Source organism: Anguilla anguilla, chromosome 14 (assembly GCF_013347855.1).
Source record: "Anguilla anguilla isolate fAngAng1 chromosome 14, fAngAng1.pri, whole genome shotgun sequence".
Classification (NCBI taxonomy): Eukaryota; Metazoa; Chordata; class Actinopteri; order Anguilliformes; family Anguillidae; genus Anguilla; species Anguilla anguilla.
In genome coordinates, this window is record NC_049214.1 from 26,407,122 (window position 1) to 26,434,902 (window position 27,781).

The following is a 27,781-nucleotide window of genomic DNA, read 5'->3' on the forward strand; positions in this document are numbered from 1 at the left end:
AAATTATTGGGGGTGGGATCTGAGTTAGTGAGTCGTTTTTTTTTCTTTTTTTGCAGCAGTACTGCGATTTCCACATCCTTTCCTCAGTCAGTAATGTTTTCATCTCCACCATTCTTGAATTGTCTTTCAATAGTTCGCAGAACGAAAAAATTATCTTCAGTTTATACAGTTATTATGAGTAGGCCTATCATTTAATCTGAACATTACTTTAAGTGATCTTTTATCTGAAGCGGACGAACTTCGGTCATTTCCCCGAGATCCCCATTCAAGTACAAAAGGGAATATTTTTTGACTGGCCCGCTTGACACGAGACAGCCCGTTTATGTTTTTCTTTACTCGTCTCAGTGCTGCATCCACCAGTAGGAGGCGCTGTGTAAGGGAGCAGGCTAGTAGCGGGTCAGGGTTATTAGATACATGGTAATAGGAGACCCTGGCTCAGGTACTTGCTCCAATAAAAGCAACGTAGAAACGCGTAGCTTCCCTCTCGCTATGCATAATAACCTGAGATGGTAACCATCCATAGGCAATTGTTTTCTAAAAACTTTTTTATTTTCACTTTATGTTTCGATTGCAAAAACGGTTTTCTACTTAGAAGATTGGTGTTTTCTGAATGGGCAGCTGAGGAACAAATTGGATAAACTTTGAGACACTGCAAACGATGTTTTGCAGCGTGTATTTTAGCAAAAATTTCGTTTGTGTTATCGGGCTGTGGTTTGGGTTCTTTCTGCCCCCGTGCAAAACTCGGATATACACAAATCAGTGGGCGGTGAGAATATCCGGCGGGTCCGAACTGGCGCACAAGATAGCGGCCAAATATGGATATACTAACCTGGGACAGGTGAGACATGGTTATATATATTTATAATGTGGAAACATTCTTGTTTATGCTTAATCAGCATGATGTCATCCTCATTTTCTTTTGGGCTAAATCGTTTATGAGTTTTTCTCGATGACTAATTTGGTTAGAGTTACACTGCATCTTACTGAGGAGAAGATGAGACGTGTGCAGTGAAGGATAAGAGAAGCCTGTTCACCTTAAATTTAAGGGATTATCACAGTTGACTGTGTGTACTAAGTGCACTGACAGTAGACTGACCCGGCAGTGCAGTTCCACATCTCTGACATTGCTGAGAACACCCACTTTTCACTTGTCAGCACCCCTGTGCAATATCAGTATATCTGACTAAGGCATTTTTGGCTGGACCGCAACAGCGGGGCCAGCCCTACAAACGCAAATGTCTGTGACTGACTGGGTGACTGAGTGACTGAGTGATGAAGTTACACCATTGGGTCGGCCGAGTTATGAAGTTACACCATTTGTCGGCCGGAGAAGTCCAGCCATATACTAGGTTTTGACCTGGTCTTGTTGTGATACATATTGTCCAGTTTCCCAAAATGCTACAGATTGATATCGCTACACTTGGATCTCACTGTCTATTACAGAAAGTGGTCCCAGGACAAAGACATTAGAACATAATTCAAATATTTAATATTAATTATATGAACAAGGCTGGCACAGTACTGAGCATTAATGACGGTGTGGCTGCTCTGTTCACCTGACAGGAAGCAGGAAGTGAAATGCTATGGACCTGTCTTTGTGTCATCAGACACGGTCATCATGTGCACATTCAGAGCTGTGTGCAGCACACGAGATATTGAGATTGTATCTTCAATAATTGTGTCCTCATTATTTAGCAGCTTTCCATTTAATTCCATTGTGTTTATTAATGTATAATGAACACTGTATGTGTTCGTCCATTGTTTTGCCACCAAAGAATAAAGCCATATTATCTAGTCATTTCCTATAACTTAGAGTTACATTCATTGCACAATATTTAGTATGTAACAAAATTCAGTTAATTGAGATTATACAGAAAAAGAAACAAATGTATTATTCTAAGGGACATAACATAAGGTTCTGCTGTTGGTGTTAGGCTGTTATTTTCTATTGGTTGGCAAAGTTGGGGGGTCTTAGACTAAGCTCTCTTATTGGCCAGCTGTGCTGTGACAATTAGGGTGCATTCTGAGTGGCTCACTCTGCTGGCGGGCGTTAAGCTGCTGAACTCACCCATGTGGGTTTGGATAATTCAGCGATCGTCTGAGCCCCTCTCAGGTTTCCCTCACCTGAAAACCTATCAGGGGTCTAAGGTAGCTCTCTCAAAGGCTCGATTCAGCGCCGGATTCATTATTTATGCGGTGCTGCAGAGTGACGTGCTCTGGGACCGCCTCACCTGTGCTCAAGAGCTGCTGTGCTGCCCCCTACAGGTCGGAGGCCTGAAAGACCACTACCTTTTCTCCCACCGGGGGACGCAGAGAAGAGCACTCTTCCCAAGTCGAGGCAGGCACAGCCTCATGGCCGCAGAGAGAGAGGTAAGAGGAGCCTGCCTCCGCAGGTCACTGAGACCCAGTGAGTCACGCCTGCAGGGATGAGTTACCCATTGCAGGCATTTAGCAGACGCTCTTAGCCAGAGCGACTTACACAACTTTTACCTAGCATTTACATTGCATCCATTTATACAGCTGGATACATGCTGAAGCAATGCAGCTTAAGTACCTCGCTCAAGGGTACGAAGGCAGTGTTCTACCCAGAAACCTGTGACCTTTAGGTTACAAGAACGGTTACTTACCCATTATACTACACTTTCCCGACAGGAGTCACTCAATGTGCTGAACATAGTCAGCACTGCCAGCTGAATCATCCATCTTAGAGAAAGGCCTCTTTTGTCTGGTTAATTACCTTCCTTCCTAGCATGCTTCAACCAATCAGGGTGCTTCAACAACCAATCAGGGGCTGGAGGAGGGAGGGATGTCTGATGCATGTACATAACAGATGTTTGGAGTGTTTCAGGAAACTGCTATTTAACATGGAGCTCAGGACACTAGTTGAAGTTAAAGGGTTGCTTTTTAAATAAGCTGTAAGATGAGAAGGTGATGCTGTTTGAATGAATAATTCAGGATCGGGCAGGCGTTCACACCCTTTTCTCAATATTGAATGAGGCGAGGAAGTGCAGCCTGTTTCCATGAGCGTTCAATGCAGGAGGAACATTCCGGACCTTATCGCATCCAGAGTGACATTGGGAGGGGTGAATGATCAGCGGGGCATTAAATGGGGGGGAGCATTGGCTCACATCCTGGTTTCCTGGCAGGTGGAGTGGGCCCAACAACAGGTGGAGAAGCGGAGGGTTAAAAGGGAGCACGGAGCCACCGCTGCCCCTAGCCCCGCCCCCAACCCCGCCCACTCAATCAACTTTGACGATCCGGAATGGAGCGACATGTGGTACATGGTGTGTGCGTGTGTGCGTTCATGTGTGCCTGCGTGATTGGATGAAGGCTGGATTTATTTGGGGGTAACTTTGCTCCGCCCCCTCTGTAGCTCTGCAGGGATGAAGCTCCCTCCTGCCGCTCAGACATGAACATCGCAGGGGCCTGGGGGCGGGGCTACACCGGGAAGGGTGTCGTGGTTACCATTTTGGACGACGGCATTGAGAGAAACCACGCCGATCTCCTGCAGAATTATGTATGTATGCCAGATATTACATCATGTGTGCCAGGATTCTAAAACTCTGTGTATCAGACCTGGGTCAATACTTTTCTGCCCTCTACTGATCTTGCCTGGTGTAATTGAGCCTGCCAATATGACCAGAAGGCGGGGTTTGCACTGCACGGGGTTTTGAGAGTGTTTAATTGGTTCCAATACACCAGACAAGATCAGTAAAGCAGAGAAAACTATTTGAATCCAAAACAAATACGTATTTGACCCAGGTCTCCTGTGTGTGCTGGTTTTTTTCCAACCACAACTGCAGCCAGTGAAATAATGCATTGGACTGTATTGCCCTTAATTAGGCACTTATAATGTCTTTTAATGTCAGATGACGGATGCACTCTATTATGTGTGGAAAAACCTCAGCATTTCTTGAAGAGTTATGTCCTATCTTTATGTCCCAGGGCATCATCGTCATTTCATCAATCAGATGTGCTTTCATTTTCTGTAATTGTGTGCTTCCTTTGGAAAGAGGCTACAATTTCTAATTGTTTAAATGATAGTCTGGCTGGTAAAATAAGTGAACACCAAACTGTTGAGAGAGTTGACTCCGGATCACTGAAACAAAATCAATGAGCCAAACCTGAATACAATGAAGATGCATTTAATGGAAACATTCTGAAAGAAAATGAACACCTGTTTTCAACAGCATTAATCGATCAAGAGATTTGCTGCAACGTGATGTAACGTGGCTGTAACAGAGTTTAAGAATCACTGATGTATGTACTTCTTGCGCTTTTGCCCTGGAGAACTCAGTGTTAGATTTGTTCCACTTGAATAAAGTGAGGATCTTTCGTGTTCGCTTTTAAAAATATTAACTGAAAAAATCTGCACCTTGTTTATATCATGCTGCATGATACATCCCCTTTTGGCAGATATTCCCTCATATAAATGTAACAGGCACATAGAGATTGTGTAAAGGGCGTGTAGATTAGATTACATGTAAGATACATGTAGAGGGTGTGTACAGGACGTGTGAAGGTTGAGTAGTGATTGTGTAAAGGGCCTGTAGAGGGCGTGTAGAGGTCATGGAAAGGTGCATAGAGAGGGTGTGTAGAGGTCATGGAAAAGATGTGTAGAGGACATAGCTCTTAATCTCTCTTTTTTGCAGGATGCTAAGGCTAGCTATGATGTCATCGGGCATGACCATGACCCAATGCCTCCATACAATTCCAGCGAAGAGAACAAGTAAATCTGGCCATCTAGAGTCTTCTGTACCTATAGTCTTCTGCATCTAGTCTTCTGTACTTCTAGTCTTCTGCATCTAGTCTTCTGTACCTCTAGTCTTCTGTATTTAGAGTCTTCTGCATCTAGAGTCTTCTCTATCTAGAGTCTTCTGCATCTAGAATCATCTTCTGTCCTTAGAGCCCCCTGTCCACACCGACTGCATTTACGTTCTTTGCTCATTTGGAATTTGGTGGAATTCTGGATGCTTGCATGTGCAATTTGTGTTTGTAAATATTGTGCTTATATGCAGGCAAAATGTACAGTTCCACTGTATAACACTGATAACACAGTGTTCCATAAGGTGTGTATGTAGCAGAACTGTGAGACAAGAGTTTGCACATAAAACACCCACTACAGATTGTGAACTATTAGATTCTTTAGTTGATCTTTAGCTCAGATGATTGTATCTCTTACTGCTTGCAGCACACCTACCCCATATTACATTTACATGAACCTTGTTTCATTCAGAATTCTGGAATGTTCTAATAACAGAACATTAGGCTGAATAAGTACAGTCAGTGACACCTTTCCTGTATAATCTGGCTGCAGTGCTCAGTGTAATGGACTCTGCCCTCTTTGCTCAGGGTGATGGAGTCAGTCCTTTTTTTCTCTTTTTTTCTTTCTTGCTAAGCCACGGAACGCGATGCGCCGGGGTAGTGGCAGCGTCCGCCAACAACTCCGTGTGCGGAGTCGGAGTCGCTTTCAACGCCAAAATCGGGGGTGAGCACCGCCGCTGCCGCGGCGACGGTTACGACGATGAGGACGCCGGTAACGGTGATGAGGAATGGCGGCGAGGGTGGTAATGCGCGTGTGTCCGCGCAGGGGTGCGCATGTTAGACGGAGGGGCGACGGACGCGGCGGAGGCGTGGTCCCTGAGCCTGCAGCCCCAGCACGTCGACGTGTACAGCGCCGGCTGGGGGCCGGACGACGACGGGCAGATGGTGGACGGCCCCGCCCCCCTCGCCCGATTGGCCCTCGAAACCGGCATTCGATTGGTGGGCCCGCGCTGTGGACTGTCTTGTTATGAATGTAGTCTCGCATGTGCAGAATATGTGTGTTTGTATTGGAGGTGTTTTGTATCTGTGTGTTTTAGTGTATGTGTGTTGCTGTGTATGTAGTGAATATGTGTACAGTAGGTGTATATGTTTTAAGTGGATGTATGAGACACATAGTCTTCCAACAATACTCTCAGCTGTCCTCCGTTGTCGCTCTGTCTCTCTCTCTCTATCTCTATCGCTATCTCTCTCGCCCCCCAAACAGGGAAGGAAGGGGCGGGGCTCCATATTCGTGTGGGCGTCGGGTAACGGAGGGCGGAGCCTGGATCACTGCTCGTGCGACGGCTACGCCAGCAGCGTCTACACCGTCTCCATCAGCAGCGCCACCCGGAGCGGCAGCCGGCCCCGGGACCTGGAGGAGTGCGCCTCCACCCTCTGCTCCGCCTACGGCGGCGCCGCGGGCCATGGCGGCAGGATCGTGAGTCGGCGACGCACGCGCGTATCCATGAAGCGCTTGAACACATTACATTACATTACAGGCATTTAACAGACGCTCTTATCCAGAGCGACTCACTCAACTTTTACACAGCATTTACATTGCATGCATTCATACAGCTGGATATACACTGAAGCAATGCAGGTTAAGTACCTTGCTCAAGGGTACAAGGGCAGTGTTCTACCTGGGAATTGAACCCGTGACTACACAAACACACACTCACTTCTGCAGGGAGTCACAGGTGCGTGTTTGTTTGTTGCCAGGTGACCACTGACCTGCGGCAGGGCTGCACGGACGGCCACGCCGGGACGTCCGTTTCCGCCTCCATCGCCGCGGGGATCATCTCCCTCACCTTAGAAGCCAAGTAATCTGTCCATCCAGAATCTTCAGTCCTCTGCCTGTGTTACCTGCGGCCAGGTGTAGGCCCAGCCCCTTCAGTATGAATGGGGAGACCCTGAAAACCTAAATCTGAGAGACTCGTGGTACCCATAGGCTGTTCCAACAAAGTCAGCAGAGACGAACTTACACCTTGATGCTAACAGTATTATATAGAGAAATAGGAGTCCTTCAGTAGTAATGGAACTATAAGTTTGCATGCATTAGTAGGAATGTTGCATTAGCAATAATGGAGCTATAGGTTAGCATTAGTAGGAATGTAGCTAAAGGTTTATATTAGTAGGAATAGAGCTATGGGTTAGCATTAGTAGGAATGTAGCTTAAGGTTTATATTAGTAGGAATAGAGCTATGGGTTAGCATTAGGTGGAATAAAGCTATGGGTTAGCATTAGTAGGAATGTAGCTAAAGGTTTATATTAGTAGGAATAGAGCTATGGGTTAGCATTAGTAGGAATGTAGCTTAAGGTTTATATTAGTAGGAATAGAGCTATGGGTTAGCATTAGGTGGAATAAAGCTATGGGTTAGCATTAGTAGGAATGAAGCTAAAGGTTTATATTAGCAGGAATAGAGCTATGGGTTAGCATTAGTAGGAATGTAGCTTAAGGTTTATATTAGTAGGAATAAAGCTATGGGTTAGCATTAGTAGGAATGAAGCTAAAGGTTTATATTAGCAGGAATGGAACTATAGGTTTGCATGCATTGGTAGGAATGGAACTGTAGGTTTGCATTAGTAGCAACAGAGATGTGGGTTAGTGTTGGCAGAAGTGGGGGACGGACAGGTAACCAGGTGAACGTTTCGTTTCTTTGTCCCCCCTCCCAGTTCGCGGCTGAGCTGGAGGGATGTTCAGCACATCATAGTGAGGACGTCCCGCCCAGCTCACCTGAGAGCCCCCGACTGGCACAGCAATGGAGCCGGATACCGCGGTATTTTACACTGCTGCTCCGCCACCCTGACACAGACACCAGAGCTTTACTGTGGAGTGTTTTTAGCTTAATATAGCATGTCATCTATCTATCTGTCTATCTATCTACCTAGATATTTATCTACCCAGTCTATCTGTCTGTATGTCTGTATGTCTATCTATCTATCTATCTATCTATCTATCTATCTATCTATATGTCTGTCTGTATGTCTATCAGTCTGTCTGTCTGTCTGTCTGTCTATCTATCTATCTATCTATCTATCTATCTATCTATCTGTCTGTCTGTCTGTCTGTCTATCTATCTACCTAGATATTTATCTACCCTGTGTGTCTGTCTGTCTGTCTATCTATCTATCTATCTGTATGTCTGTCAATCTGTCTGTCTGTCTATCTATCTGTCTGTCTATATGTCTAGCTGTCTATCTGTCTAGCTGATTGATTGAGTGTTTGGTTGGGTTGTGTCTGTGTTGTAGTCAGTCACCTGTATGGGTTTGGGTTGATGGATGCGGAGGCGATGGTGAGAGAGGCAGAGAGATGGACACAGGTTCCCTCCCAGCACACCTGTGTGGAGATCACAGACCGGCTTGTTAGGTACTCGCCTCACCTCCTTCAAAAGCTTCCCACAATCCCCCTGGGGCCTGCCTGAGTACACAACGCCATCACATTAAAGAAACTAATCTTATACTGGGAGACTGGCACACAAACACATGCATACTCTCACGCATGCACGCAGGTACACACACTCACACACACACACACACACACACACACATGCACTGCGTCTGTAGATAACACACACACCGTGATACACCGTGATATGACCCCCTTTAATAGCAGTAGATGTGCCCCAGGACTAGGATGAATATACTATTATTACATTTGTTACAAAAGACCACGAGAAAAGGTGTTCAAACAAAAAATTACAATTTGAAATGTGAAAATGCATTCCATTAACTTATTGGTGGCAGTGTACTACAATGGGTGTTCTTTTAACTTTTTTATTCCCAGTTGAGGTGCTGCTATAGAGTGGACACATGGCTGTGGTTGTTTCGAAGGGCTTATGTTACATTACATTATAGGCATTTAGCAGACGCTCTTATCCAGAGCGACTTACACAACTTTTACATAGCATTTTACATTGTATCCATTTATACAGCTGGATATATGCTGAAGCAATGCAGGTTAAGTACCTTGCTCAAGGGTACAACGGCCGTGTCCTTACCCGGGAATCGAACCCGCGACCTTTCGGTTACAAGTCTAGTTCCTTACCCTCTGTGCTACACCGCCGCACAAGACGCAATTTCCGAAGCTTTTCCGCGCTTGACCGCGCTGGCTCCCCCGGCAGGCCCATCCCACCGCACGGCGTGCTGAGGGTGGCGCACGAGGCCACGGGCTGCGGCCGCCGGCCCCGCCGCCGCGTCCGCTTCCTGGAGCACGTGGCGGTGAGGGCGACCGTCGCCCACCCGCGCCGCGGACGCCTGTCAATCAACCTCGTCTCACCCTCGGGAACCAAGTCCCGCCTCCTCGACAGCAGGTGAGTCCTCCGCTCACCTCGCTCACGGGCACAGCTCTCCTCCCCGCTCGGGGCGCCTCACTGGAAGACGGCGCTCGCTTTTTACGAAGAACTACATCTTCTGGGCCTTTCGGTGAGAAAGATTCTATTTAAAGGACCTTGGAAATACTGCGCCAGGGACATGATGGACAGTTATAAACGAGAGAAGGGCACGGGGAGTGCCATTGGCCCCAGGGAAAGTTACATTAATATTGCATTTAGGCATTTGGCTGACGCTCTTATTCCATTAGCGCTCAAAGAGAAAGCCTAGGCTCGTAATTCACCGGCATCCCAAGCAGCAATTAATGAGAGTGCTGCCGTGGTCGGGGCATAACACGCCAGTGACGGGTTATCCGTTGTTCCCGAGAATTAACACGTGGAAGGGCAGGTGGAGAGGGGTTTCTTGGGGAGGGGAAATATAGGATAGACAGGGTGAGACGCGTAAGAGGGGAATGGAAAACAGGGTGGAGACGGAAGGGATAAGGATATGTGCATCCCTGCCTCGTCAGGGAAAACAGAAACAGTCCCTATTGACCTTTTGCTGCCTTACCTTTGTCACATATCATTACAGAGATATACCCTGTGCTTAGCATCATGGGCTGCAGCGCTGCTAAAATGATTTGGGCGCCAGACTTTGGTCAAATACATATTTGTGTCGGATTCAACTACTTTTCTGTGCTCTGTTGATCTTGCCTGGTGTAATTGAGCCTGCCCATGTGACAATATGACCAGAAGGCGGGGTTTACACTAGAAGAAACGTATTTGAATCCAAAACAAATACGTGTTGGACCCAGATCTATTGAGCGCACCTTGTTTTTATCCACTGCCAAGAATGGTCAGGTGGCCTCAGCGGACGTTCCTATTGGCTAACGTCTGTGCGGTAATGTCTGCCTCTCCTGCGCCAGGCCGTTCGACCACTCTGCGGATGGCTTCCAGAACTGGGAGTTCATGACAACTCACTGCTGGGGGGAGCAGGCAGCCGGGAACTGGACTCTGGAGATCTACGACTCTCCATCCCAACCGAGCAGCCAGGAAGCAGCAGGTGCCCAAACGTGCTTCACTCTCTTTATCACTCGGGTGTTTACATACAGATCTCTATGTATCAAATACTATGTATCTTATGACATTCTCTGTTTTGATATACAGCATAAAGGTGTTTGTAACCAAGGTATCTGTATACATGGTTGCATGCGGTGTACAACTATGAGAGAAAATGTACACATAGAAATATTGAGACTCAAAAGTGGACTGTAACAAGAGTGAGAAGTCAACTATTCACTAAATCAAAAAAATATGTTTAATGCATTCATAAATTTGAGCTAGAATTTCACTTGATAAATTAAACAGGAAATACTGTACACCACAACATCATTTTTGATGTTAGTAGTGCAAATGACGCTAGTTCACAAATTGTTTGCCTTTTCATCTCTTTTGATCTGGCCTCTCGCTGTGTTTTTGTTATCTTCATGAATATCAGGGAAATTGAAAGAATGGTCTCTAGTTTTTTATGGCACATCTGGGTTTCCATACACCTCTGTGCGCCACCAACAACCACGCTCTGCTGAGCTACCAGCTGAAGATGACCAGGAGTACAGTGGTGAGAGCAAAATCGTGGTCATACTCACTGAAACTCTCCTCTCAGGACAGCCACTGCCCTCTCAGTACAGCCACTGCCCTCTCAGTACGGCCACTCCCCTCTCAGTACAGCCACTGCCCTCTCAGTAAGGCCACTCCCCTCTCAGTACAGCCACTGCCCTCTCAGTAAGGCCACTCCCCTCTCAGTACAGCCACTGCCCTCTCAGTAAGGCCACTCCCCTCTCAGTACAGCCACTGCCCTCTCAGTAAGGCCACTCCCCTCTCAGTACAGCCACTGCCCTCTCAGTAAGGCCACTCCCCTCTCAGTACAGCCACTGTCCTCTCAGAATAGCTCTCCCCTCTCAGTGCAGCCACTCCCCTCCCAATATAGGCATTCTCCTCTAAATATGGCCACTCCCCCCTCAATAAGGCCACTCTCGTCTCTCTATAAAGCCACTCCCCTCCCAGCATAGCCACTCCCCTCTCAGTACAGCCACTCCCCTCCCAATATAGCCACTCCTCTCTCAGTAAGGCCACTCCCCTCACAATAAGGTAAATGGTAAATGGACTGCATTTATATAGCGCTTTTATCCAAAGCGCTTTACAATTGATGCCTCTCATTCACCAGAGCAGTTAGGAGTTAGGGGTTAGGTGTCTTGCTCAAGGACACTTCGACATGCCCAGGGCAGGGTTTGAACCGGCAACCCTCCGACTGCCAGACAATCGGTCTTACCTCCTGAGCTATGTCGCCCCTAAGGCCACTCTCCTCTCAGGAAAGCCACTCCCCTCCCAATAAAGCCACTCCCCTCCCAGTATAGCCACTCCCATTTCCATACAGCCGCTCCTCTCTCAGTACAGACACTCAATGATCAGCACTGTGGACATGTGAGTCAGTCTTGTGTTTGAGGTGAGGTATTGAGAGCTGTGTTTACTCCTCTATCAGGACCATGTGACCCAGAGTGTGATGAGTTTGGCTGCGAGGGACCGGGAGCCCATCAGTGTATTGGCTGTTTACATCACTTCCTGAAGAACAGGAACAACACTAGGTTAGAATATTGACACAATTTCTTGAAGATCCCTAACATTATACTGGTGCACCTATGCTGAAAGCTGAAGTTATGTTGAATTATGAATCATAAGAGCAGAATAATGAGTTTAAAAATGAGGCACGTTTCTATGACGACCGCCCACGCAGGACCTGTGTGTCGGCGTGTCCATCTGGATTCTACGCGGATAACAGAGGGCGCTGTAAGAAGTGCTACTTCCTGTGCGAGACGTGTGTGGGCAGCCGCAGAGACCAGTGCACTTCCTGTAAGCCCGGGTATCACGCGCAGGAAGGAAGCGGCAGCTGCGTGTCCGGCTGCGGCGATGGATATTACCTAGGTAACGGCACACGACCCCTGCTGGAGGAAGGAACAGGAATAACGGACGGTGCAGTCTGGTTGCTATTCCCGTTTTCGTTGCATTCTCAGAACCTGAGACACAATGCTCACCTCACATTATTACCTTTCCTGCTTTGGTTATTTTTTAAAATCACCTTAGATTACCTTCTGGAAAATCCCAGATCTGTAACTATGGCATAGCTCCTGGCAGCCATGGTAACCGCTGAGCAGAAGTGCATCTGGATAATAAAGTGTTTTTTGTATCTGTATTGCTAACTTTGCCCTGCAGATGGCAGCGTGTGCAGGAAATGCAGTGAGAACTGTGTGAAATGTACATCATCAGATGTCTGCACGGAGTGTGCACCTGGCACAAGGTAGGGAAATTCAAAGCACCATTATTTTATGAATACTTCATCGATTACCGGAACATTACCTGGCAGAGTTTACCTCACTGTCTCTCTCTCCCCCTCCTTCATCCCTCTCTCCATCTTTCTCTCTCCATGCGACTCCATGTCAGTCTGCACGGGAGTTTGTGTCACAGGAGCTGTGAGCCAGGTAGCTTCTACAGCCGAGAGCGCAAGGAGTGCGAGGCCTGTGACGGAGCGTGTGCCTCCTGCACAGGTAAGAGAAGTGTGTCTGCACCACATGATGGAACGTTCTGATGACGGAACGTTTTTCCATCATCAGAATGTAAGAGAATTGCGTCTGAACCACATGATGGAACGTTCTGACGATGGAGCATTCTGATGATAGAACGTTCTAATGATAGAATTTTCTGATGATGGAACATTCTGATGATGGAACATTTTGATGATGGAAAGTTCTAATGATGGAATGTTCTCATGATGGGACATTCTGATGATGAAACGTTCTGATAAGGAAACATTCTGATGATGGGACATTCTGATGATGGAAAGTTCTGAGGGTGGAAGATTCCGATGATGGAACATTCTGATGACAGAACGTCCTGTCCCTGACACACGTACGCACTGTTTAATGCAGTGAAATAGGAGACGGGTGTTGCTTTCTCAGGTTCAGGCAAGGGGGAGTGTACCACGTGTGCAGAGGGCTTCCTGTTGGAGGACCGGATGTGTGTGCCCTCCTGCAGCAACGGATTCTACCCTGTAATGCATCTGGGCACCTGCAACAGGTCAGGCAGTTTCCCAGAAACTTACCTTAAACACATCATTCACTGGGAATGAATCCAAAAACTTTGAAACTGGAATTTAGAAGTGTTTTAATGGCAAAGTGTGAAAAGAAATCGAATAGAAATGAGGAAGTAGAAATAGTTTTTTGCAGCGTTGACCACTTCATAGCCTTCATACAACATGGCCCAAAATACATTGCAGACTGAGTATTCATTCTAATTAAATTTAATGTTTCAGAAGAACAGAATAGTTGACTGGGGCCACTAGTTGAACAGAATGCTATGTAGTGTGAGCAAAACATTTATCGTGATTTACAAATCAATAGACTCCCTTAGCACAAAATGGCCTTGCTCACATTAAAACTACAATTTTAAAATGCACATTATTAAAAATAATAGAGAAATTTTTGCCTGTTTTATGAGGCATGGGGTTCTACATGCGGTTAAAGTCAACCTGGCTGTGATGTGTTTCTGTCCAGGTGTGACCCCAGCTGCCTGACCTGTGTGGACCCCAGGGGAACCTGCAGCAGCTGTGTGAGTGGACTGACGCTGCAGTCGGGGACCTGTGTCCATATCAGTGACTGTAGAGATGGTGAGTGAGCGCCTCTTGTGGGCGGAGGTGTACATGAACCCGGTTTCAGTGTTAAATTTACATTTAGGCATTTTGCACTTATCCAGAGTGATTTATACTAATTCATTTTTTGCATACAATCCATTTATTCAGCAGGATATTTTATATTAACTACTGAGGTTAAGTGCCTTGCTCAAGGGTACAACCGCAATGCTGCACCTGGCAATGTAACTTACAATCTTTGAGTTATAAGCCCAGCCCCCCTTATAAAAAAAAACTCACAAAAATCACATGTGAACACCCAACATGTGAATAGTACACATGTGAACTATTAAAATAATCCAACTTATAATATGAAAGCAAGAAAAAGTAACCTATGCTATTTCAAGACACACGTTTTGTTTTCACATGTAAAAATTGTAGTTCACTTTTGAAAAAGTCAGTCATAAGAACCATAGCTGTTATACCACACAGCCTTTTCCAGAGGAGTTCACACAGTTGCACAGGCTTTTAGCAGAGTAGCTTGTGCTGCTAATAATCTTCACATCTACAGTACATTTCATGGGAGATATGGCAGCACCTGCAAATCATTCACTCATGTTGGCTAATCATTCACTGTTCAAGTGGTCACATTCTGGTCTAAACAGGAGCTTCATTTGAGTACCGTCTCTCCCTGATTTAATACATGATTTTCAGACCCAAAACCCTTGAGGCAGCTAGCACTGCTGGTGTTTTTTTCTTCCTGGTAGCCAACTGATCCATTAATGCCAATGAATGGAAAGAGATTTAAAGGGGCAGTTCACCCAAAAATGACATTAAAGTGTTTCCACTTAATAAAAGTTCTTACTGTCTTACTATCCAAATCATTTCACTGAGATTTGAAAAGTTTTTTAGATTTGAAAGGTTTTCTAGATGCAGTTCACAGTGATACTACAGACCCCTATTGACCCATATTTTTTGTGACACTCAGTCCTCCAAAACTTTTCATCGGAAAAACTCAAAAGCAGGAAAATCTCTTTCCAAATATAATGCCACAAGTGTTACAGTCCACGTACCCGAGGCCGTGTTCTGTGTATGTTCATGAGATAGCGTGGTGTTATATTTGGAAAGAGACGTTGCCGTTGTGTTTACCAAATGTACATTTTCAGTGCATTGAGCCCCATAAAAATGAGAGGTCAAGAGAGGTCCGTTGTATCACGGTGAACTGCATGAAGAAAACAATCTAATCTAAAAAAAAACTCTCAGCAAAACTATCTGGATGGATAGGCTGTACTCTGGGTAACTGGGAACATACTTTAATTTCATTTTTGGGTGAACTGCCCCTTTAATGCACCCGGGGTCCCGGGAGTAAATCCGTCCTCATTGGAGGGGAGGAATTAAAGCCGGCAGCACTAGATCTGAAGATCCCTGCAGTGAGGTGTTGTGACTGCTTGTTGCTCGCATGACTCGTTTATCAGGAGAATATCAGGACGAGTCCGGAGGGTGTCGCCTGTGTGACCTCACCTGTCGCCAGTGCAAAGGCCCCGAAAGCTGGGACTGTATCAGCTGCACACCTGGCAGGTGAGACCATAAACCAATCAATCAATCAATCAATCAATCAATCAATCAGTCAATCAGTCAAATAGTCATTCAGTAAATGGTGGTATGTCTGTAATGGGAGAAGGTTGGCAGGGTTGTTAATGAAAAAGGGCTGTTGAAAGAAGGTCCATTTTATTTGAACCGTTCTGATGCAGAATTCTGTTCTGAGACGCTGAATGAGGGCATGTGTTTTGATGACTTCATTCATGGCGTGCTATTTCTGTGCATCTTTTAGAACGGAACAGAACTACAGCCTCTTAAGTGTGTGAGTCATTTCAGTGAAGGGAGAAGGGGGGTGGTGAAAATATCAAAAAAGCAAACACTTTGAAACAGGAACCAAGTGAGAGATATTTTTGTTTTGTTTCTTATTTTTTCTTATTTAATTCTTTATCTAGTTCTATTAAAACCATCATTACTGTAGTGTATACTATTAATATATAGGTTGATATATATGGAGGGGATGGGCTAAGTGGCCTGTTCATATCTGCAAATGATGTCTTATTCTGTCTTGATGTTATATTGTTCTGTTTCCTGTTGTTCTAGTGTTCTGTGTCCCGATGTTCCATTGCTCTGTTTCCTGGTGTTCTATTGTTCTGTGTCTTGATGTTCTATTGCTCTGTTTATTGTTGTTCTAGTGTTCTGTGTCCTGTTGTTCTATTGTTCTGTTTCCTGATGTTTTGTTGTTTTGTGTCCTGATTTCTATTGCTCTGTTTCCTTTTGTTCTGTTGTTCTGTTTCCTTATGTTCTATTGCTCTGTTTCCTGATGTTGTATTGATGTAATCTCTCAGGGCCCTGGAGGAGGGTCGCTGTGACACCGGCTGCTCTCCGGGGAAATACGCATCGGAGGGGCAGTGCCAGCTCTGTGACCTCACTTGTGGGGAGTGCTCAGGCGGGGGCCCAGAAAACTGCACCTCCTGTGAAAAAGGTGCGGTCCTGCCAAGTGCCATCGCAGTAACCCTAACCAATCACTCGACGCTCCGAACGCATCCCGTTCTTCAGTAACGAGCGTCCTGCGTGTTTCCAGATAAGTCTGGGGCGGAGCGGTTCCTTTTCCGCGGTCGGTGCGTGGACGTCTGCCCGGAGCGCCACTTCCGGTCCGAGGGGCGGACCTGTGACCCCTGTCCCGAGAACTGCGGGGCGTGCAGCGGCCCCAACTGGTGCCTCAGCTGTAACTCCTCCTCCTACCGTCTCAGTGATGGAGTGTGTACGCGTCTGGAGTGCGGAGAAGGTGAGTCGGCTCAAGAGGCACAGTACAACTGTGTACAGGTGTAGCGCCCTAGATCGGACATTACAGCTTGGTTAAATGCTCAATTCCGATTGGTCTAGTGGATGAGGGTTTTCCTATAGGCTTCCTGGATAAACACTATCACACCTGGGTATGGCAAAAGTGATCTCATAACCATTCAAAATGAACGTGCAAGCCAGCGTTCTGTTTCGAAAGAAAATTCTATTTACAGCTGAAAATAATGAGTGGCAAGTACAACGTACAACATTGCGCTGCGACAGATTTGTTTAACTGAATTTGAATGTTGAATTATTTCTGTCGCACGTAGCAGTGGTATAAATGGAATAGCCCACTCAGGGGTGTGGGGATACTGAAAACTAACCGCTTCGGGTGGTTAACGGTCCCTTTGGCTTTGCTTGAGGGCCCCATCACTGCGCCTATCGTGGGTTCATATCCATCCGCCTGCACTGTAGTGAGGTGGTGTGTTTGTTGGTAGCTCTGTGTAACCTTCTGCTCTCTCTCTCTCTAGGGGAGGTGGAGGACCCGGAGTATGGGGAGTGTATGGTGTGTGAAGAGGGGTGTAGGAAGTGTGTTCTATGTAAGCCTCACTTTCTTCCTTTCTCACTGTAATTGGACGGTTCTGATTTAATCTCCTCTGTAATTGGATGGCTCTCGGTTAATCCGCTCTGCGATTGGATGATTCTGATCTCCCCTCCAGATAACCCTCGCCACTGCCTGTCCTGCACAGAGGGCTTTTATCAGTGAGTTTATCGTGCTTTTCGTGACACACCTGTCTTTTTTTCTCTATGAACTCTCTAATTTTCCTTCTGTTTTGCTTTCACCTGTTCACTACTCCTCAGGCCCACCTTTAGGGACAAGACCTGCACTTGCAGTGGTTATTTTTGGCCTTTAAGTCTGTTTGTGTCCAGCAGCCATTTTACTGTGTTGTGCAGCAGTATTACTGTGCCACGTCCCTGTTAGTTATGCATTGTCGCTCCATGTTGTGTATGAGGAATGAAAATTTTGTGTGTCGGTATGCAAGATTAATGTTTCCATGCCCGTGTGTATAATGTGGGCGGCACGGTGGTGCAGTGGGTAGGCTGATAGCAAGAAGGTCCTGGGTTCGAACGTTGGCCTAGGCCTTTCTGTGTGGAGTTTGCATGTTCTCCCCTGTGTCCATGTGGGTTTCCTCCCGAAGTCCAAAGACAGGTAGTTAGACTCTAAATTGCCTGCAGGTAAGAGTGTGTGAGTGAATGGTGTGTGTCCTGCAATTGATTGGCGACCTGTTCACCGCTTGCCCAACGCACACTGCGATAGGCTCCAGCACCCCCTGTGACGCTGACCAGGAATAAGTGGGTATAGATGATGGAAGTGTATAATGTGTCCCGGTCTTGTCTGGCTTTTCTGTTTTAGGCCTGTCTTATTGTGTTCTGTGCATTTGTAGTAGTTTGTTCAGTTTGACTGCTTGAGTCTGAGTGGATGTGTGTGTGTGTGTGTGTGTGTGTGTGTGTACTCCGTGTGCAGGTTCCAGGACAGCTGCTATAAGACCTGTCCTGCTAAGACGTACAGCGTAGAGGACGAGATGACATGCGTGAGATGCCCTGAGACCTGCGTCAGCTGTGACGTGGAGGAGTGCTTCTGGTGCGAGGCCGACCTCTTCCTGTCAGGTCAGGGCTGATGCGTATGTGTGTATGAAAATGTGCATGCGTGTGTTTGTGCTCCTATAGGTGTGTGTGTGTGGGCGTGTGTGTGTGTGTGTATGAAAATGTGTAATGGTGTGTTTGTGCTCCTGTAGGTGTGTGTGTGTATATGAAAATGTGTAATGGTGTGTTTGTGCTCCTATAGGTGTGTGTGTGTGTGTATATGAAAATGTGTAATGGTGTGTTTGTGCTCCTATAGGTGTGTGTGTGTGTGTATATGAAAATGTGTAATGGTGTGTTTGTGCTGCTATAGGTATTGTGTGTGTGTGTGTGCGTGTGGGTGTGTGTGTGTGTGTGTGTATGTATGCGTGTGATGGTAATGGCATGTGTTCTATTGCAGATGGCCAGTGCGTAGAGCAGTGTGAGGAAGGTTACTATGGCGATGAGGAAAGCCAGGAGTGTGAGCGTTGTCATGACGACTGCAAGACATGCAGCGGCCCTGATGAAGATGACTGTGACTCTTGTGAGGAGGAGGAGCAGCTTGCTGGTGGGGAATGTGTGAGAGAGCAGGACCCCTGTCCCAGGAACAGCTTCCTCAATGGTGACCTATCACACGCCCACATGATGCACACAGTTACACAACACACACACACACACACACACACACACACCCTCATAATGCAGACGGTTACACAATACAACACACACACACACACACACACACACACATGCAACACACATACACACAACACCACACACACACACATATATACACACACACACACTCACACACGCATACATCTATACCAACCCAAACACACACACACATACATACCACTATACCAACACAAACGCACACACACACACTTTTCCATACTGTCATAATTGCGTCATAGAGCAGCTGTAGCTGACTCTGTCTGGGTTTCTATCCTGGCAGATGAAGGTGAGTGTGAGTCATGTCACTCCTCATGTGAGTCCTGTTGGGGGAATGAGAGGAACCAGTGCAGCACATGTGGAAGAGGTGAGTGACTCCTCTCTGACTCCTGTCTGACTCCTCTCTGACTCCCCAGTGTGACTCCTCTCTGACTCCTCTCTGACTCCCCTGTGTGACTCCTCTCTGACTCCCCTGTGTGACTCCTCTCTGACTCCTCTCTGATTCTCCAGTGTGACTCCTCTCTGACTCCCCTGTCTGACTCCTCTCTGTGACTCCCCGTGTGACTCCTCTCTGACTCCCCTGTGTGACTCCTCTCTGACTCCTGTCTGACTCCTCTCTGATTCTCCAGTGTGACTCCTCTCTGACTCCTCCCTGACTCCCCTGTCTGACTCTGCTCTGTGACTCCAGGCAGGTTCCTAACTGCGCAGCAGACCTGCATGGGCAAGTGCCCGGCGGGCAGTTTTGGGGGTGGAGCCAGCAGACGCTGTGAGCCGTGCCCTCCTGGATGCGCCCTGTGTGCGGAGACGGGCGCGTGCCTCAGGTGCCACTCCGGGCACAGGGATCCCCTGTACCTGCAGGAGGGGCATTGCGTCCGCCAGTGTCAAAGGTTCGAGAGTTTCATCAATCTCAGCCAGCCTGTTTGGAGGGATTTGTGTGTTATAACCGTGTGTTATAATTCGTGTAAAAAGGGTTTTGAAGCCTGAGAAGTGCAGTTTGCGGGCACCGCCATGTACTAATTGGAGCCAGAGACTGCGCAGTAAGGATATGAAGTCCAGTCGTCCATTAAGCGCATGAGATACAGTGACTCGGTAGTGATGTAAAATGTCCCTGATTCATCCACAAAATATTACCGATTTGTCCAAATAACACAATAACTGCATATGGGACGATGAAAAAACACGTATTGCGACTACTTTTTCTTGTGGAAAAAAATAATCGACTTCATATTTTGACTGTATTGTTGGCGTTGACTTACATTAAAACGAGTGGCTGAAACACCCATACTGGAACCAACTTCAGTAGCGCTAGCGAGCAACGTCTTTCAACAACACCAGGAAGTGAGCTTCAGAAACGCAGCCCTGGTTTTGGCCTCTTGGTTTTAACGGCCTGTTTTTCCTCTGGTTCCCTCCCTGTCCCTCTGTGCAGGGGGTACCCCGCGGGGCAGGTGTGTCTGAGCTGTGCGTCGGCCTGCTCGTCCTGCGAGGGCAACGCCACGCGCTGCCTCAGCTGCGCAGAGCCCTTCGTCCTCCACCGACACCGCTGCGCAGAGGACTGCCCCCCCGGGCACCTCCCCAGGGAGGGGCGCTGCCACCCCTGCCCCCCTGCCTGCCGCCGCTGCGCCGCCGACGACCTGTGTGAGGGTGAGCGCCAGCTTTCTCTCTCTCTCCCTCCCTTCATCCCTCTCTCCCTCTTTCTCCTCATCTCTCTCTCTCTCTCTCCCACACTCTCTTCATCTCTCTCTCCCACACTCTCCTCATATCTCTCTCCCACTTTCTCCTTATCTCTCTCTCTCTCCCACTTTCTCCTCATCTCTCTCTCTCTGTGTCCCAATTTCTCCTCATATCTTTCTCTCTCTCCCTCCCTTCATCCCTCTCTCCCACTTTCTCCTCATCTCTCTCTCTCTCTCTCTCCCACTTTCTCCTCATATATCTCTCTCTCCCACACTCTCCTCATCTTTCTCCCACTTTTTCCTCATCTCTCTCTCTCTGTCCCACTTTCTCCTCATCTCTCTCTCGCTCTGTCCCACTTTCTCCTCACCTCTCTCTCTCTCTCCCACTTTCTCCTCATCTCTCTCTCGCTCTGTCCCACTTTCTCCTCACCTCTCTCTCTCTCTCTCCCACTTTCTCCTCATCTCTCTCTCGCTCTGTCCCACTTTGTCCTCACCTCTCTCTCTCTCTCCCACTTTCTCCTCATGTCTCTCTCTCTCTCTCTCTCTCTCTCTCTCTGTAGAGTGTGAGGAGTCTCATGTCCTCTATGAGGGAGACTGTGTGGAGGACTGCCCCGCTGGATTTTACCGGAATGTGGAAGAGAAGGCTTGCGTGCGATGTGCCGAGTCAGAGCAGAGTCAGTGCCGGTCGTGTGCCGAACCAGGAAGTGTGTGGTACGATGGAGAATGCCTGAGCGACTGTCCTAGCAACACTTACAACGATGTGCACACCGGGGAGTGCAAGGGTATGTATACAGACTGCTCACTGACTCTGTGTGAATGAGTCCCTGCTCATTAACTCTGTGTGAATGAGTCAAAGCACTATGAATCTGTGTGAAGGAGTCCACTACTCACTAATTCTGTGTGAAGGAGTCAGTGCTCTCTGACTCTCTGTGAATGAGTCACTGCTGTCTGATTCAGTGTGAATGAGTCAGTGCTGTCTGACTTAGTGAATGAGTCACTGCTCTCTGGCTCTGTGTGGATGAGTCACTGCTCTCTGACTGTGTGAATTAGTCAGTGCTCTCTGACTCTGTGTGAATGAGTCAGTGCTCTCTGCATGTGTGAATTAGCCAGTACTCTCTGGCTCTGTGTGAATGAGTCAGTGCTCTCTGACTCTCTGTGAATGAGTCACTGCTGTCTGATTCAGTGAATGAGTCACTGCTCTCTGGCTCTGTGTGGATGAGTCACTGCTCTCTGACTGTGTGAATTAGTCAGTGCTCTCTGACTCTGTGTGAATGAGTCAGTGCTCTCTGCATGTGTGAATTAGCCAGTACTCTCTGGCTCTGTGTGAATGAGTCAGTGCTCTCTGACTCTGTGTGAATGAGTCACTGCTCATTGGCTCTGTGTGAATGAGTCACTGCTCATTGATTCAGTGTGAATGAGTCAGTGCTCTCTGACTCTGTGTGTGCAGATTGTGAGGACTCCTGCCTGACCTGTGTGGGCCCGGGTGCGAGCCAGTGCAGCAGCTGCAGGGAGGGGCTGACGTTGGACGGTGAGGGCCGCTGCGTGCCCGTGCCAGCCTGCCCCCCTCCATCCTACAGGGACCCGCAGGGGCGCTGCCAGCCCTGCCATAGCCACTGTGCCCACTGCTCCGGGCCCGGCAAGCTCAGCTGCCTGAGCTGCAACCGCAACCACTTCCTCCTGAGTGAGTCGGCGGCTCTGCCCTCAGACCGCGTTTCAAACGCTGGTCACATGGACCGCAGTGTGTATCTTACTCTGATAGCAGGGCGCAGTATGTCTGCTGGTCCAGGTATGTCATAGTGCTCTGTGTGTGTGTGTGTGTGTGTGCATGTGTGTGTGTGTGTGTGTGTGTTCTCAGACGGGAGCTGTTTGGATGACTGTCCCGTGGGATTCTTCAGAGACGCGCAGCTCTGGCGCTGTGAACCGTGTCACCCCTCCTGCCGCTCCTGCATGGGGAGGCTCAGCCAGCACTGCCTCACCTGCACACCCCACCTGTTCAGACAGGACAAGCAGTGCGTGGACACCTGCCGGCCCAGGTAGGGCACACAGGCTCATTACAGGTGCACTACAGGCAGAACAGACAATGCATTACAGGTGCATTACATACAGGTAGAACAGACTGGTGCATTACATACAGGTAGAACAGACAGGTGCATTACAGGTAGAACTGACAGGTGCATTACAAGTAGAACACACAGGTGCATTACAGGTAGAGCATTATTTTTGCTGGCATTTACAGTCCATTTACTACCACAAAGTAGCCACAAACTACTCATTTTTATTATCTCCACCGGGCGAGAGCCTGGAGGGGATTATGCATTCGGTCGTGTGTGTTTGTGTGTGTGTTTGTGTGCCTGTCCACAGCTAATCTCGCATACTACTGGGCCGATCAGCCTAATTCTTGTTGTGCATGTTGGCAGCAACCCAAGGACCTGAATTCTCAAATATTTTGCAAATCGGTCAACGACAAGTATTTTATTTGAATTATTTCTATCATTGTCCATTGAAATACATTGAGTGCTAACTCCTCACTCCTCCCAACTGGCCGGTAGGGGCTGCAAGTGATCAACAACTGCTTCCATTTGTAATGAAAGACCAGCGATGTAAAATGTCAATTTCAACGTTAAAATGCCAACAAAATAATCCGCCAACTAACGGGGTACGTTAATGTTTGAATCTGTGGCAATAATTTTGTTGCCATTTTCACTGTGAAACTGATATTTTACATCGCTGGTCTTTTGGAATTGTTCCTGTCCAGATTTGAAACAAAAGTGCCAGACTATAACGTGAACGCTAGCTCTGTCTAACACATCGTGGCTGATATGAATTAAATTAGCTAACATGTCACCACCTTTAGCGTTACTTCACTGAATCAGCGTTTTTTGGGATTTTCAGTGGCAAATGGTAAAAACTTGTAATATTGTATTTGTCTGGTTGCATTGATTGTGTAGCCTCTATTGTTGCATCAGCAAAGCAAACACGCCTGGCGGAGATCTGCACTCTAGTGCCTCTAGAGACAGAAAGATTACCTAACACTGTACTTTAGATTATTTATAGGTGAAGTTTTCTTTTACTGTTACATGTTTATTTACATACATAATCCTGTGTTTTGACTTTTTTCACATTTATGGCTGTGGTAAGGTATGCTTATCTATTTATCAGAAACCGTGTAGATATCCTAATTGGCTGTAAATGTTATTGCAGCTTTAAGCAGGATATGTACCATCATGCCAATGTTCAAGGTTGTCGGCAGGGATCGACAAGCATGATGAGAGACAGACATTGATCGCTCGAAGCTGAAAAATATGCTGAGATATGCACATTCCAGCAGGAGAGTGTACTGTGTAATCACACAGACTGGTACACTGTATTACATAACACGTATGTAATTACATAAGCGCATATATGAGGCCTAGTTTATTATTTTATTGTTTCTGGCGCTTGGAACTTGAGCACAGAGGGTTTTTCGTTGGCGGGGGGACTTCCTGCCTTGTTACTCAGTAGTGGCTTGTGTGCTCGATCCGGCAGCGTTCGTCTGTCTGTGTCAGATGCACCAGCTGTGCAGTTTTCTGGCGCAGTGACTGCACAGGTCAGCTGGGTGAAAAGCAGCAGGGTCTGAGCCTGACTATGCAGGTCTGCGCACACACACAGGCACACACACACACACACACAGACACGCACACACAAGCCTCAACAGCCAGCCAGCACACTCCGCCCGGTCGCCCCGTGTCTGAAAGTGGCCAGGGTCCTCTGCGTTCTCCTCAGTTTCTATGGCAACGCGTCGACGGGGGCCTGCGAGCCCTGCGACCCCAGCTGCGGGGAGTGCTCGGGGGGCGGGGACGCCCGGTGCCTGAGCTGCCCGGACGGACGCCTGTACCTGAGGACGCACGGACGCTGCCGCCCGTCCTGCCCGTCCGGGCACTACCCGGACACCCGCGAGAGAACCTGCGAGAGCTGCCACCCCTCCTGCAGAACCTGCACAGGTACCGGAACCCGGGGAACCGGCACCTCCACGCTCCGAGTTAAACCATACGGCAGGAGAGGCCGCGCTGCATCGTCAGTACAGTCACGGGTACAGGAGAGCTGTTAGGCACAACGTGAAGTATGTGATACAGCACAGCCTCGAGTGCCGTATTGCTTTTATAACACGGCTACAACGTATAGAAACAATGAATTGGTGACACAATATCATTTTGTCATATTTATTTCATAATATACCTGCACGGTCTGAATGGAGAATACTCTTTAATGTGCTATCGGTTTTAGAAGAGTAAGCCCTGTGTTTATTAGTAATTGCTTAGGGTTGTGTTTGTCGTCGATAAGACTGCAGCTTTCTGTTCCTCAGGGGTCAGGAAGCTGACCTTTGCTAAATGCCTAAGCGTAGGAAGCCAGATAAATATTTGCACAGTGTTCTATTTTCCAGCAGTCTTTGCTTTCTTTATAGAGCAGTGTGGATTTTATTGCCTTTCCTGTCGTTTGCACCTGCTCAGTAATGGGAAATGAAAACCTTCATCCATTTGTCTTCATAAAGGGCCGGGGAGCCATTTTAACAGCTGAGAAGCTGAGCTGAGAAGAAGAGCATCTCTGTGCCTCTAGGCCTGTGGTAACCAGCCCTGTTCCTGGAGATTTACCAGCCTGTAGGTTTATCATTCCAACCCTAATTTGGTACATCTGGCTCTACTAATTAGCAGCTCAATAAGATCTCTAGATGTTGAATGAGGTGTGGAATTATTAGAGTTGGAGTGAAAACCTACAGGACGGTAGATCTCCAGGAACAGGGTTGGCTACCACTGCTGTAGGGCATGTCTGTGCCTACAGGGCATCACTCTGTATTTAGGGCATCTTTGTTTGTCAGTGCTGAATCCCAGATTGTCACAGGCTCTGCAGTTTTGGTATGCATGTGTAAAAACTTCTGGCCGCACAGTGCAATGTCAGGCAGCGTGAGGTCATCTGTGATGTCATGTCTCGTCAGATAAAGGACTCATGGCCTGCGATTCATGTCACGGTGGATACAGACTCTCAGGGGGTGTGTGCGAATCCCCTTGCATCACGGGACAATACCCTGTTTCCGAGGTAACTGACAATTATCAGGGGCGACCCTGCTGTACCGAACGCCTCGCAGCAGTTTGTGTAATCCCACGTGTGGCTTCCGGTCTCCAGAGCGCCACCTTGAGGTGCGAGAGATGCGATGCGTCCTGCCTGGCCTGCAGAGGGCCCAGCTCCTACAACTGCACCCTGTGTCCTGCCCTGGACCTCCTGACCACCGAGGGGCGCTGTCTCCCCTGCTGCGGGAATGAGACGCACAACGAGATGCCGGAGTGCTGTAACTGCACGGAGACGCGTGGTAAAAACCCCTCTGTGGTAGCCTGCGCTGAAAGTAGAGACGCATGTTCAGTTTCATTAAACCTGCATGCAGAGAAGTGGTTCCCAACCTTGGTCCTGGGGGCCCCCTGTGTATGCTGGTTGTGCTTTAAAACTTTTAGTTTCGGCGAGCTCCCGAAAATGAATGGGAGTGAATTTGGAACCAGACAACCAGGAGGCTAACGGTCAGCAGGGACGACTGATGTTGCTAGTATTCACGCTATGCAAACACAATGGGGTAAAGCTCCACAAAATTGCTTGTTATACCAAAGAGAAATGTCCCTTTAAGAGGGTATATAATTGCGCTAAACATAAAAAACACCCTATTAAGAAAATTTAGCAGTTTGTTAAAACTGTAGAATTAGAACTGTGGTTGGAACGAAAACCAGCATACACGGGGGTTCCCCAGGACCGAAGTTTGGAACCACTCTTCTGGAGTACACTCCTTTTACATTGTTATATGGGACCGTAAACTGTTCAAGAAACTGTATGGACGTGTCTGTCTGTCTGTCTCCTGAGCCTGACTGCCCTGGTTTCGGCTCTGTCTCCACAGGGCAGTGTGTCCTCAGCACCAACTCCGCCCTCCACAACATGGACGACTCCGCGGGCAGCCCGACGCTCTTCGTCACCGCGTCCATCCTGCTGCTCCTGGGACTGGGGACCATATTCTTCCTCGTCTGGCGGGGGCGCTCCAAGCGTCAGCCCGAGGACGGCGCGCGCGGGTACGAGAAGCTGGGCGGGCCGAGACGCCAGTCCGGCGACGCGGCGGCGATGACTCGCCACCGGGGGCAGCCGCTGGTGGACCTCGCCGAGAGGGACGACGACGACGACGACGAAGACATCGTGTACATGAGCAGGGACGGCACCGTCTACCGCAAGTTCAGATATGGCCAGCCGGGGGACCAGGAGGAAGGGGAGCTGGAGCTGAGCACCAGGAAGTATTCGTTCCCATAACGACAGCGCCATCCCGCTCTCCCGATTTGCTTATTTTTCCTCTTTAACGACAGCCTGGCGGTGCAGCAGTTGGCTTCTCCAGAGCACTTCGGGATTCTGCCTTCAGTTTATTTGCATGGCTGCTTTGGGTGGTCGGTTGTAGTTTTGTTTGCAGACAGATATGGAAATGCGTGTGATGTGATAATGCCATCGTCATTTGCTTATTCAAAAAATAAAACAAACTTAAAGGAAGCTGAGTTTTAAAACATTGAATCAGAGGTGATGTTTATTTCAGCTGAAGTCACAACATGACGGCAGAGCTTTTACATTTAAACGTAACTTAGAAGGCCACTAAGATCAGATCATCACAAATTGCAAATAAGCATTTGATCGGAGTTTACAGACATACTGGAGATGGCTTGACTAATCTGATTGCACACTTGATACAATGATTTTTAATATTACAATAATAAATAAAATAAAATGCAGTGCCATAGGTGCAGCTGTGACTGTAAGCTTTGGTTCCAGGTCTGTTATGAATGGAAGTGTTCAGAGCACTAATGGGTTATAAACTGTCAGCAGAGGTGGGTTTTCAGCCCACGTTTGAAGCAGACCTGGGTCAAATATGAATTTGTTTTGGATTCAAATACTCTTCTACACTTTACTGATCTTGTCTGGTGTATTGGAACCAATGTAATACTCTCAAAAAGTTTAAAAACCCGCCTTCTGGTCATATTGGCAGGCTCAATTACACCAGGCAAGATCAATAGAGCACAGAGAAGTATTTGAATCCAAAACAAATACGTATTTGACCCAGGTCTGGTTTAAAGACAGACGATGGCTCCACAGTCCCGACACTCTGCATGAATCTTTACCAGGGATTTACGTATCTGCCCTGGGGGCGGAATGCTTTCTGA

General features: G+C 47.7%; 1 protein-coding gene across 1 annotated transcript; it reads left to right on the top strand.

Annotated features, from left to right (window-relative positions):
* Positions 1–517: 517 nt before the first annotated feature.
* LOC118212216 (proprotein convertase subtilisin/kexin type 5-like) lies at positions 518–27,116 on the top strand. Its single transcript, XM_035389901.1, has 38 exons — positions 518–838; positions 2,266–2,370; positions 3,147–3,284; positions 3,374–3,517; positions 4,653–4,729; positions 5,400–5,488; positions 5,591–5,763; positions 6,029–6,241; positions 6,523–6,623; positions 7,477–7,580; positions 8,053–8,170; positions 8,925–9,113; positions 10,037–10,173; positions 10,609–10,728; positions 11,650–11,752; positions 11,902–12,089; positions 12,378–12,462; positions 12,606–12,709; positions 13,121–13,238; positions 13,715–13,827; positions 15,264–15,366; positions 15,620–15,649; positions 16,173–16,309; positions 16,409–16,612; positions 17,139–17,207; positions 17,328–17,370; positions 18,134–18,276; positions 18,650–18,850; positions 19,187–19,270; positions 19,592–19,790; positions 20,330–20,544; positions 21,134–21,355; positions 22,021–22,254; positions 22,429–22,606; positions 24,336–24,553; positions 25,543–25,643; positions 25,731–25,914; positions 26,485–27,116. The coding sequence occupies exons 1-38, from the start codon at positions 659–661 to the stop codon at positions 26,883–26,885; spliced, it is 5,565 nt and encodes a 1,854-aa protein (XP_035245792.1). The 5' UTR covers positions 518–658; the 3' UTR covers positions 26,886–27,116.
* Positions 27,117–27,781: the final 665 nt, after the last annotated feature.